Here is a 12,653-nt window from a genome sequence, read left to right as displayed (position 1 = left end):
TGCTGAAGAGTTGATGTTATGTATGGAGTAGGTGGATTTTTCCTCATTGTGCTTCTTTTAGAGTGAATCACTTGAAAATTTTCTGATCTAATCCTCTGCTCAATATCCCCAGCTTCCGTGCTGGAGCTGATAGAAAGCTGATTCAACTTCTTTGAATTGAAACAGGTCAAGTGAGCTGAAAAAGTGGTTGACTTTCCTTCCTTTTGCAATTTGATTCCTACAGTCCAGTACTCCTGAGGCTTAAATTCATCAACCTCAGTTTCTCTATCACAAATCAGAGCCAAAGCAGCAGACTGGACTCTTCCAGCTGACTGGCAACCAGGCAGTTTCCTCCAAAGTAGCGGTGAAATGTTAAACCCGATGAGATAATCAAGAGCACGTCGTGCAAGGTATGCATGTACCAAGTTCGCATCAATTTCCCGTGGGGCCTGAAGAGCATTTTTTATTGCTGACTCGGTTATCTCATGGAAGACGACCCTTGATACGGTCATACTTTCGTGTAAGGCATCCTGCTGCTGCAACATCTCAATGATGTGCCAGGAAATTGCCTCTCCTTCACGATCTGGATCCGACGCAAGAATAAGATTTTCAGCTCTGAGGAATAAGGTAAACAGAACAAGATACATAAGCATATTAATCGAAAATAGTACAGAAGGAGCTCATGTGAGGCTCAAAGCAATCATATATCTCAATTGTTAAGCATAGTAGCAGCGGATATTCAAATTTAATCACAGAAGCAAGAACAAGAAACTGTACCCATTTAGAGCCACCTTTATGCTCTTAAGATGAGTCCAAGCCGTAGATGGAACCTCCCAAACCATGCTAAAATCTTCATCTGGCCTCACTGAACCAGACCTTGCAGCCAAATCTCTAATATGACCATAGCTCGGCAAAACCTCATACATATTACCAAGATAACCTTGTATAACCTTTGCTTTTGTAAGTGACTCAACAACAATAACAGATTTCCCCCTTGGTGGATAAAGCGGAATCAACGCGTTTTGACCCCGATGGTCTACGCTGTTTTTCATAGTTTGCGGAGTCTGATTTTGCTGTGATCCATTTATTTTTCTTCTTGACTTTCCTGGTTGCCTACCATTACTCACATTTTTCTCGTCAAACTTGGATTTTGGTGGAACGGATCCATCAGGCTCCTCCACAATCGAAGTTGTCGTCACCATCTTGTTCTGAAAACTGCGGTGTTAGTTTAAATGCGGTGAACCAGAAGAATAAACCAGACTAATACGCTCCAAGAAAATATAAAAAAGTTTCCTAACCTTAGATGCAGATGAAGACTTCCGGCTGCTTTTTGACTTGCGGGCACCCTTTGAACTCTCTTTTATAGAGACTGCCTCTGAAACTGGTGCTGCTGAAGAAGATTTATCATCTTCACCTTTTTTGCTCTTTGACCTCCTCTTTGTCTTTGCCGCAGAAGCTTGCTTACTATTGCTGGCAGGTGAAGCAACAGCAGGGAGTTCCACCTTGATTCCATCGGTACTGCCACTCCCAACAACAGGTTCAGTAGGCATCACTGCTTCGGCTTCAGTGGATGCCGTGACCTTATGCTTCTTCCACCTTTTATGAATTTTCCTAAAAGTTGATCTATTCCCCTCACCCTTTCCATCACTACCACCACCCGGGCCGATACTCTTATTCCCAGTATTAGGGACTTGAGAAAAATATCTCCTCGGAAACAAGGAGCTATTAACCAAAAAGGGTCTGAAACTACTTCTCGATGACCCTGAACACAAACTATTCCAAGGTGCTGCACAATTAAGGGACCCAAAATGCCTTACACGTGAAGGAAGTGCGCAAGTTGGCGAAGAATACCGTATAGCTCCTTTCTTAAACTGAACCTGGCTTACATAACTATATACACTATCAAAGGTAGCTAAGGGAGAGGAACGAGCGACTGGAAGATTATGAAGCGTCATGCATTGCAACTGTAACACAAAACAAGTGTAGTGCTATACTCAGTTCCACAACATGAGAATATCTCCATAGCCGGAGAGAAATTGGTAACTAAAGGTCTCGAATCCGAACCCCATTAGGAAATCATAGCACAGAAAGGGAATGATGGCAAATATAACAAAGTCTCGAACTCTACCGGCAAATTCAAACAAAAGCAAAAAACAATCATATTTCACCATTAGAACCAAGAAAGGACAAATCTTTGGAAGAAAAGAAAAGAACTTTTAAATCAAGAAGCTGAAATCAGAACCCCAAGGGGAGGAGGAAAAACCAGACCTTAGCCATGAGAGGACGAAGAGACAGAGCCGAAGGCGAAGAAGAAGCAGCCAGAGAAATAGTTCTCTGCATTGGAAAGCTCAAAACTTTCGATTCAGAAACTCTTCAAATCATCTCCCGATCACTTTCTTTTGCTTCTCACAAATTTAGCCGAAGCGAGAATGAACGAACAAATAAAGATTTTGTTGTTGTTTGATATTGAAGGCGGAAGCTCTTCAACGCCCAGGGTTTTTTTTCGGGGTTTATCTCTCAATCAGATTGCGGTGTATGAGTTCGGGTCGGGTATGGGCTTGGGCCACTAGACCCGACCCATTCATGATTACCCGGTTGCGTAAACAAGTCGGGTTTACGGGTCAACTCAATTCCCAAAATGGTCATTCGGGTCAATCTCAATTCGCAGCGCGCTACACTAACACAATTCTCTCTTCTTCTTCTTCTTCAGTTCTTCTCCAGGTGAGTTTCGTTCCAATTCCATGGTAACCTGGACTAGGGCTTCACAACGTTAGCGTTTTTTCGTTTTGGTTGCTTAATCCGGAAGCAGAAGAATTAGGGTTTTTCTCCCCAAATTGCCTAATCATTTTCTCGATTTTTTTGTATGTTGAAGAATAGGATCTTCACTCGAAGTTTCTTCTGTCAGTTTAGAGATTTCCGTGCTGATATGCGTATGAAAACCTAAATTTACTTTCGTTGCTTGATTTCTTCAGTGGCCTTGTTTTGATTGAAAACCCGTGGCTTTCTATATGGTTCAGTGTTCGTATTTGCGTAAAGCGCGATAGTTGCACCGTTTTGAATCTAGGAGAAGATAGCGATGGAACTTGAATACAGATACTGATTGTTGTATTCAATTGCATTTCTTTTCAGGAGCAAGTAGTTGAATCTTCATAGCAATTTTTCTAGTTGAGAACAAATGGATAGAAGGCCTCCACACGATTATGCTGCGGCCTCTGGAATGTCATATGCCCAGCAGCAGCAGCAGCAGCAAGTTCCAAGCTTTCAGCAACAGCAAGAACAATTCGGGTTTCAAATGCAACTTCAACAATACCCGTCTCCAATGCACGGTTCCCCTTTCATGCCTCCTCACCCTTCTATGCAGCAGCAGTTCCCTTACCATCACCCGATGCAACAGCAGCCGCCTCAGCTTCTTCCCCGTCCTCCTCTCCAGCAAATGTATGGTCAACAGCCACCACGGGCTTTCCCTCCGCATTTGCCTCCTCATCTTGTTCCTTCGCCATTCCTTGGAGCATATGACTCGGCTCCTCCTCCACCAGCTCCTCCTCCGTCCGAGCCAGAGCTGCAGAAGCGGATTGATAAACTTATCGAGTATTCTGTAAAGAATGGTCCAGAGTTTGAGGCAATGATACGTGAGAAACAGAAGGATAATCCTGACTATGCGTTCCTGTTTGGGGGTGAGGGGCATGGTTACTACCATTACAAGCTCTTCTTGTCTATGCATCCCCCTGGTGGGCCATTCAATCCTCCATTTCCGCCATCTTCCATGCCGATGATGCATCCTCCACCTAATCCCATGACGAATCCTTCGATGAATGCTGGACCTGGTGCATTAGTTGCTCCACAGCTCCACCAACCTCCTTTCCCACCATTCCATGACCAGCAGCAGCTTCAGCATCCACATCGTTTTCCGCCTCATGCTCATCCTGATTTTGATCAATCAACTCATGCCTTTAGAGGTCTTTCTGGCCCACTCCCTTCCGATGTTTCCATGGAGCTGAATAATGTTCTTGTCAACCTTAATGGCACAAAAGAATCTATAAAGAGTGCCAAGATTTGGTTCATGCAGAGATCTCCCTTTGCACCAGCTTTAGCAGAGGCACTTAGAGAGAGGGTTTTTGCAATGGATGATTCTGAGAGACAGATGCACATAGTTTACCTGGCCAATGACATTCTATTTGACCGGTAACCGAACTCTGGAGAACTGATATCTTTTCTTGTTGCAAAATTTATCGATTGTCTCTGACGTAATTAAAGGGTCCTTAGTTTGTCTCTCTCATTTTTTTTTTCATGTTGTCATTAGAGCATGAACTTTCAGTTTCTAGTTGCTTCAGTTTACATCATTTTTCCATTAGCTTCTCCTTTACCTGAGAGTGAGTCTCTTCTAATATTCTCATGTTTTCCGATTGCGTTTTGCTCCCTTGACTTGCAGTTTGCAGCGCAGGACAAATTTGCATGAGCTTGACAGTGAAGCCCTTGCTTTTAGACCAATCTTGGGTTCCATGCTCGGGAGGATTTACCACAACCCACAAAACAAGGAAGAAAACCAATCACGACTGGAGAAGATTTTGGAGTTCTGGGGCTCTAAGGAGGTTTATGATCCAGATACTATTTCCTCCCTTAAGAGAGAGATGAAAAGTGGACCAGCCATTGATGCAGCAAACTCACTGCAACATACAGGTACTCTCTCTCTCCCCGACTGATGAAAGATCCATAAATGTCACATTTGGCGAGCCATCAACAAGCTTTATGGCCCTGCAGGAATTATGCAACAGCCACCAAACTACATTCCACAATGGCAACCCGATAAGGAGGGGGGTGTTGCAAGTGCGGTGGAACAAGAACATCATATTCCTCCTGTACTGACCCAGAAATTTGTTCCAAATGCTGTACCTCCTGGAGCCTTTAGTGGGTCCATACCGGTAAACCCTTCTGTTCAGCTCACAGCCCAGCAGCCACCAGCTGCACCAGTTGCCGGCGAGAAGCCGCCCCCTTATCCTCTCTTCCCTCCTGGTCTTATCCCTGGAATGGTCAGAAAAATGCAGATTGGCAGCGGTGTCCCTTACTCTCCTCTGAGCCCTTTGGATATCCCGACCGTCATTCCTCCATCAGATGTACCTCAAACGGAAATACTCAAGAGTGTGTCAAAGTTTTTCAAAGAGATAGGTGAGGTAAACCCGAGTGAAGGGCCCATGGGATCAGAAACACGAGATGAGTACGAGGATTATGAGAGGGAGAGCCCCCCACGAAAGGGAGGGGCTTGCATTCCTCCACCTCCCAACCTTCAGGTGGATCCCGAGACCGGAACTTACGCAGATGGAAGCGTTGTTGAGAGGAAAGGTGGGTCAGGAAGACTCGGGCTCGGGGCAACAGCCGATCCCAATGAACCAACCCAGTACGACGATGTTTACACTTCTTACAGGAAGCAGAGAAGTACTAACTATCACTCTTCCATGAGTGTCAGATCTGCTACCAAATGAGTAAAAAAAACTCAACTGTTATTATATCCAATGTGGTTTCAGTGTCTTGTCTTGTTGGATGTTTCCCCAATGAACAATCAAAGTAATTAGGGCTCGGAACGTTTCATTGTTCTTCTCCTTGGACTATGAGAACTCAGTTTTTTGAAGCTAATGCCATCCCAACTGAAACTTTTTTTAGGTTACTGTTAATGCTGCCATTGCTTTATATAATGGAATTTCAAGTTATTTTCGGATGAAACTATGCTCAGAAAAGTGTTGATTCTGATGTAAAGATATGTCAAAATAGATTGGTGTAAGGCGGATGCGGCATTACACTGAGTTCTAATGCCATCAAACGATTTTATGATGATTCTATTGAGCTTTTTTTTGTTTCATAATCTACAGATGATGAATCTACTGAATTTTTTTTTATAATCCAGAAGTTTATGGGTATTCGACCCAAATACATCTTCTAAAGAATTAGAAAAATTAAGGTGAATGTCCCTTTTGAGACTCGAACCTTTATTGGGAAGAACTTGGATTGCCGATTAAGCCAAACAAAGAATTCATGTAGTCGATCCCAAATCAACGTGGGATTAAAGCGATGTTGATGTTGAATGATGATGAATCCAATGAGTTGAACTTAAGAAGAGAAGCTTTCCACATTCGAGTGAAGATGGATGTTGAATGATGATGAATCCAATGAGTTGAACTTAAGAAGAGAAATCTTCCACATTCAAGTGAAGGAACACATAGACAAATATCCAGAGAAAAAGCTTTACATATATATTTGTTTTATATTGTGAGAAATCTCAATTGCTATCGGGCATACGTCTCGTGACTGACGGGCAAAGGTGAGCGGACAAAAAGTTGTGATATTTTAACAATATCGTGTTTTTGAATATACAAAAAATACGTCTTGAATCTAACATGTAGCATGTAAGAATGAAATAGAATGGAGTCATACATGAGTCCATTTTAGCAATGAATTCGGTAGCGTTTAAGCAGTAATCGGGATTTAGTATGATGAACATCTCCTTATCAACAAATACGTCTTGAATCTAACATGTAGCATGTAAGAATGAAATAGAATAGAGTCATACATGAGTTCATTTTAGCAATGAATTCGGTAGCGTTTAAGCAATAATCGATATTTGTGATATTTTACATCAACACACGGGCAAAAAAAAAATTCTCACAATATGGGCCGTAAGAATTCTGAAAACCAATGTGTCACCTAGGTAATTTATAGAAAATAAACTTCTTATTATTTTCAATTCCGTCCATAAAAGAAATGGAAATAACATAACGGTATCTGCACATTAACTCCACATTTTACAGAAATGACAACTAGGTATTTTAGTTCTTAATTAGATCACAAATATGACCTAAATAAAATAGCACATAATTCATATCTCAATTAATTAGAATGCTGATCCATATGATTATTGAAATAATCGCAACAATCTTCCACTTGGAGCAACACTCATAATTTCCAAATGACATGCATTGTTTTTTGAGCTCATAATTTTGCTATTTTATAAATCATTTCAACAATCTCGTCCATGAATATGTTAACACAGAACCATAGCAGTTTTCACCACATTATTCGCGATTGATGTAACAACCCGAGGCCGCTAAGAATTGTCGAAACTGCCCTCACACAGTAACCCGAGACCTTTCAGCGTGTTTTGTCCTCATTCGCACGCATACCGAGACACTTCCCAAGAAGTCACCCATCCTGAGATTTGCTCCAGAGCCAGCACGCTTAACTTTGGAGTTCTCTCGGGATAGTCAACCAAAAAGGTAGATGCACCTTGTTGCTATGAGTAGCTCAACTAATTCTTTTATGTTATCTTAGACCGTATAGTCCTATACCTATACAGCCCTCGGATCTCTCTCATTCCGGTGTATTCGATTCATCCCTGTACCCCTACCCAGAAGCTCGTCAGGAGCCGCCCCTTGTCCGTGCCTCTACACCGGCGATCACTCCCCGCCCTCCTACGGTACTCTGGGTTGTCATAGACCCACCACCTTCCGCTTGATTCATCCTCGAACCACACCGTACTGGGAGAGTACCGGCTTTGATACCATCTGTAACAACCCGAGGCCACTATGAATTGTCGAAACTGCCCTCACACAGCAACCCGAGATCTTTCAGCGTGTTTTGTCCTCACTTGCACGCATACCGAGACACTTCCCAGTAGGTCACCCATCCTGAGATTTGCTCCAGAGCTAGCACGCTTAACTTTGGAGTTCTCTCGGGATAGTCAACCAAAAAGGTAGGTGCACCTTGTTGCTATGAGTAGCTCAACTAATTCTTTTATGTTATCTTATACCGTATTCTCATTCCGGTGTGTTCCATTCATTCCTGTACCCCCTACCCAGAAGCTCGTCAGGAGCCGCCCCTTGTCCGTGCCTCTGCACCGGCGATCACTCCCCACCCTCCTACGGTACTCTGGGTTGTCACAGTTGAACCTTCCATTACCACATATATCAACAAAATTCAATGACGTAGATCAAAATGTAGATGTACGGCATAGAAATTACATATTATGTGATCTATACATGTCTATTTCCAATTGGTCTTCTTTAACCTTATGGAGATCTTAACCTTTTAGAGTAAAAACTAAAACTTTAAAACTTAATTTTCTGCAGAAAACTTTACTTTTAGTCTCTTCCAACATATAACTCCCACTTAAACTATACATCATCGAATGATAGTACATTCATATGAGCATCATGTCCAATAAAGACCGAAGGTGGTAAACTTTTAGTAAATGGATCCACTATCATGGAAGTCATCTCAATGTGTTTAAGACTTATCTAACTACTCTGTATCCTTTCTTTAACAACAAGGAACTTTATATCAATATGCTTTGACTTAGAAGAACTCTTGTTGTTATTATAGTACATAACCGCCGACTTATGGTTACAATATATCTGAAGTGGTCTTTCTATGTCTGAAGCAGCTCTATGACAAAATTTCGCAATCATACTCCATGATTAGATGTCTCATAACATGCTATAAATTCTGTTTCCATGGTTGAAGCTGCCGTGAGCGTTTGTTAAGCACTTTTCCACGATACAACTCCACTAACTAACAGAAAGACATAACCAGACGTGGATCGAAGACTATCTTGACATCCAACAAAATCAGAATCTATATAACCAATGATCCCCAAATTTTCTGATTTTCTATAAATTAACATGTGATGTTTAGTTTTCTGTAAGTATCTTAAAACTCATTTAGCTGCTTTCTAATGATCCATCCCTAGGTTATGTAGGTACCTTCCTAACATCCCAACTGCATACGCAATATCCAGACGCGTACACACCTGAGCATACGAGAGACTTCCTACAACCGACGCATAAAGAATCTCTTGCATCTGTTTTTGCTCTAATTCATTTCATGGGCATTGTGCAAGACAAAATATGTCTCTTTTAACAATGGTGGTGTTCCCTTCTTTACAGTTTTTCATCCCAAACCTTATTAATATTCTTTTGATATAGTTCTTTTGGGATAATCCAAGTATACTCCGAGTTCTATCTTGATGTATTTGAATTCTTAATACAAAAGCGGCGTTTTCCAAATCTTTCATTTCAAAGTTCTTTGACAGGAAAGCCTTAGTCCCATTTAACATCCCTATATCATTAGAGACAATTAATATATCATCGACATACAATATTAATAAGACGAACTTGCTGCCACTGAACTTATGGTGTACGCATTCTTCTACAGCAATTATTTCAAAACGGTATGAACAAATAATCTATCAAAATTTATAATACCATTGGGGGGATGCTTGTTTAAGCCCGTAGATAGATTTCTTTAATTTACAAACCATTTCCTTTGAATCTCCGATTACAAAATTTTCTGGTGGTGCCATATAGATTGTTTTATTAATGGCTCCATTAAGAAACGTTATCTTACATCCATCTGGTGTAATTCTAAATCATAATGAGCTACAAGTGTCATTATTGTTCTGAACAAGTCTTTCGAAGATACCAGAGAGAAAGTCTCTTTATAATCAACTCTTTCTTTCTGTGTAAATCATTTTGCTACAAGATGAACTTTATACTTATCCACATTTCCTTTAGAATCCCGTTTGGTTTTAAATATCCATTTGAAACCTACGTGTTTGATACTTTCAGGTAATGGAATAAGTTTCCAGACATTGTTGTCTTACATGGATTTATACTCTCCATTCATAGCTTCAAGACAATTTTGAGAGTTTGAACTTTGCATAGCCTGACGAAAATTTATTAGATCATTTTTCTAATAATCCAACATTTTCTCCATGCTCTTGGAGATATATGACATAATCGAACTTCTCCTTACTCTAATTGACCTTCTTGATGACAACTGTTCTTGAGGTTGTTGAGGTTGTTGAGGTTGTTTATCCAGAATAACCTCTTGAATTGGTTCATCCGGAATAACCTCTTGAGTCAGTGTGGGGAGTTGCATGTTGTCCGATTGATCTAGATGTGTTATATCATGACCAATTTATTATGGGAAGATGAACATATTCTTCCTCAATTGCAACTTCTCACACTTTATCTCCACTCCCAAACTCAACATCCTCAAAGAAATGAGTTATTCTAGTTTCGAATATCGATCTGTTTTTGGGATCATAAAACTTGCACCCTCTGGATTTTTCCGAATACCCAACGAAATAGAAACTAATTGTATGCGGGTCCAGTTTCTTTTCTAATGGCTTGAAAGTTGAAAGACCTTACTTCTGCTGGACAACCCCATACATGCAAATGCTTTAGGATTGGTTTCTTACTCGTCCAAAGTTCATAAGGGGTCTTATTAGTTGCTTTTATAGGAACTTTGTTGAGGATATATGTAGCGGTTTTAATCGCTTCTCCCTATAATGACTCTGATAATATAGAGTGACTTATCATACTCCTTACTATATCTTTAAGAGTCATGTTCCTACGTTTAGATACACTTTTCATACTTGAAGTTCAAGGCATGGTATATTGAGGTACTATTCCACATTCATCAATGAATCTTGCAAAAGGACCCGGACATTGTTCACCAGATCCATCATAGCGACCATAGTATTTGCCACCACGATTGTATCTTACTGCTTTAATCCTTTTGCCTAGTTGATTCTCAACTTCAGCTTTATAGGATCTGAACATGTCCAAAGCTTGGGACTTCTCATGCATTAGGTACTAGTATCCATATCTTGAGTAAATGATCCACAAAATGAAATATTGTTGAGCATTCCAAGATGCCATAGGAAATGATCCACAAATATTCGTATGTATTAGTTCTAAGACATCACTGTTTCTGTTTGCACCTAACAATCTTTGGTTTGTTTGTTTTCCCTTAATGCATTCAACACAAACTTGAAAATGTGTTAAGTCGGGTATGTCAAGAATTCCATCTCCAACTAAGCGTTCTATTCTTTGTTTGGATATGTGACTTAATCGCTTATACAATAAGTTTGCAGAAATTTTGTCATCTAATTTTCTCTTTGTATCATGGGTTTTAACATACAAGATTTCATAGTATGAAGTAATTGTATCAAGTACATATAAATTATCATGACTAGAGAGAGTACCGGTACCAAGTAAATTCGAATAACGGAAAAGACAAAATAAACCATTTCCAAATGAACAAGAATAACTGAATTTGTCCAATGTAGAAATAAAAACCAAATCCCATCTAAATGCATATAGCCTCCACTTTAATTTTATTGTCGTCGCCCACATAGATGAATCTTTCAGCATCACTTGGTTTCTGATGACTTAGACAACCCTGCATTGGTACACTTATGTGAGTAGTAGCAGCAGAATCTATCCACCAAGTATATCGTGGTACAGAAGTTAAATTAATTTCAAAACAAACCAAAGTACGAAGTTTACCTTTCTTTGCAAGTCAGTCATGATAGCCAGTGCAATCCTACTTTATGTTGGTTTAGTGCTCTATGATGTACTGTTTATGAGCTTTATTTAGATACATTTGATGTATTGATACTTTCTATGGTTTATGAGAGTATTTGATTCATTACATGTTCTTGCATACTAGATGTGTTATGAAATCCATGTATCATTATGAATGATACTTAACTCCCTAGTCTTGTGTCATTATGGGAATGATGACATAATAAGACTAGTATGATGTGTGATTGATGATCATATAGATGATCATAGGTATTTAGATACGATTACAATCATAGGTATTCGTTGGAGAACGGAATACTGGATTGACCCGCATGAGATTGTCACATGGACTAGCGTCATGACTTGAATCTCATATGACGGTTCCATGATTGGATCCTAAGACCTGAGATATCTACGGAATCCAATATGAGGAGTTGCGTACTTTGATTACGTCAAACGTCATGCGTAACAGGAGGACTATAAAGGCGTGTATCAGGTACGAAACGAATCATGTGTTGGATTGTAGATAGTCAAGACGGGATTTGTACCTCTTGTAAAAGAGAGAGATATCGCTGGGCCCCTCGTGTGAGCGAGACTGTAGAAATGTGTGGCCGCACTATAGACGAACGTCGTCTATTTCAGACAGTCGAACTCAGTGAACGAGAAAGCAGTCGAATAAGATAAGGTGGCTTGTCCATGCCTTATATTCGACATATGATATCGTGATACAAAAGGATCGTCAAACGGAATCATCACTTGCGTTCGTAGGATCACGAACAAACTCTATTCGAAATAGGTAGTCATAGTGTCTTGCTAGAGACCGCCTATGACTTGTGTAACCGAAATAAGAGATTTCGAGTTATACTGCTATATCGGATGAGCCTACAGGGTCACACACACAGGAAATGACGAATGCGCGAGAAGAGACGAGAAATTCCCGGTGGAGCGGAGGCTGGACCGATCGGTCCAGCTAACCCAGACCGATCGGTCTAGACATAGACCGGTCGTCCAGAGGTAACGTGTGAGGTCCGGAAATTGTTCCAGACCGATCGGTCCAGACGTCGGGATTTACTAAACTCGCTCTAATTAGGGTTTTAATGTGGGAAAACTTAGGAAAACGCCACCAAACTCTTTTGGCATGACTTTCAGACCCTAGGGAGAGGTTTGGAGAGTGAGAAAGCTAAGAGAAAGATCCCTGAAACCTTTGCGCAAAGAAGAAGCGTTCTTCAGTCCTAGCAGACAAGTTCCAACCGTTGGAATCCTTTCCGCCGTGTGGATATGTGTAGAGGGCAAGGTATTCTTCCTGTCTACAGTGAT

General features: G+C 40.7%; 2 protein-coding genes across 3 annotated transcripts in view; one reads left to right on the top strand and one right to left on the bottom strand.

The window, feature by feature from the left end:
- Positions 1-2,472, bottom strand: part of LOC104819919 (DNA topoisomerase 1) — a 7,847-nt gene extending 5,375 nt beyond the window's left edge. The window contains exons 1-4 of the mRNA XM_010550221.2: positions 2,248-2,472; positions 1,278-1,943; positions 757-1,187; positions 16-594 (exon numbers count right to left, since the gene is read on the bottom strand). Of these exons, the coding sequence (XP_010548523.1) occupies positions 16-594; positions 757-1,187; positions 1,278-1,943; positions 2,248-2,319 (1,748 nt within the window). The 5' untranslated portion in view covers positions 2,320-2,472. The remainder of the gene's footprint in view (positions 1-15; positions 595-756; positions 1,188-1,277; positions 1,944-2,247) is intronic.
- Positions 2,473-2,611: 139 nt separating this feature from the next.
- LOC104819918 (calcium homeostasis endoplasmic reticulum protein) lies at positions 2,612-5,638 on the top strand. Of its 2 annotated transcripts, none has more exons than XM_010550219.1 (4): positions 2,612-2,700; positions 3,109-4,161; positions 4,409-4,656; positions 4,738-5,638. In XM_010550219.1, exons 2-4 carry the CDS (start codon positions 3,155-3,157, stop codon positions 5,454-5,456), a joined length of 1,974 nt encoding a protein of 657 aa, XP_010548521.1. In that variant the 5' UTR covers positions 2,612-2,700; positions 3,109-3,154; the 3' UTR covers positions 5,457-5,638. The 2 variants fall into 2 exon arrangements, with proteins under 2 accessions (XP_010548521.1, XP_010548522.1); XM_010550220.2 differs by lacking the exon at positions 2,612-2,700 and adding an exon at positions 2,745-2,909.
- The last annotated feature ends 7,015 nt before the right edge of the window (positions 5,639-12,653 follow it).

The sequence above is a fragment of the Tarenaya hassleriana genome, unplaced genomic scaffold, assembly GCF_000463585.1.
Source record: "Tarenaya hassleriana unplaced genomic scaffold, ASM46358v1 Cleome3, whole genome shotgun sequence".
Taxonomy (NCBI): Eukaryota; Viridiplantae; Streptophyta; class Magnoliopsida; order Brassicales; family Cleomaceae; genus Tarenaya; species Tarenaya hassleriana.
The sequence above is the reverse complement of the archived record's forward strand: the minus strand, read 5'-3'. Positions and strand labels throughout refer to the sequence as shown.

Bases quoted from the DNA above. Each gene is read 5' to 3' on its own strand.
- LOC104819918 (XM_010550219.1), top strand. From the start codon at position 3,155: ATGGATAGAAGGCCTCCACACGATTATGCTGCGGCCTCTGGAATGTCA. The intron at 4,162-4,408 runs GTAACCGAACTC...CTTGACTTGCAG, and splicing joins AATGACATTCTATTTGACCG to TTTGCAGCGCAGGACAAATT. The intron at 4,657-4,737 runs GTACTCTCTCTC...ATGGCCCTGCAG, and splicing joins AAACTCACTGCAACATACAG to GAATTATGCAACAGCCACCA.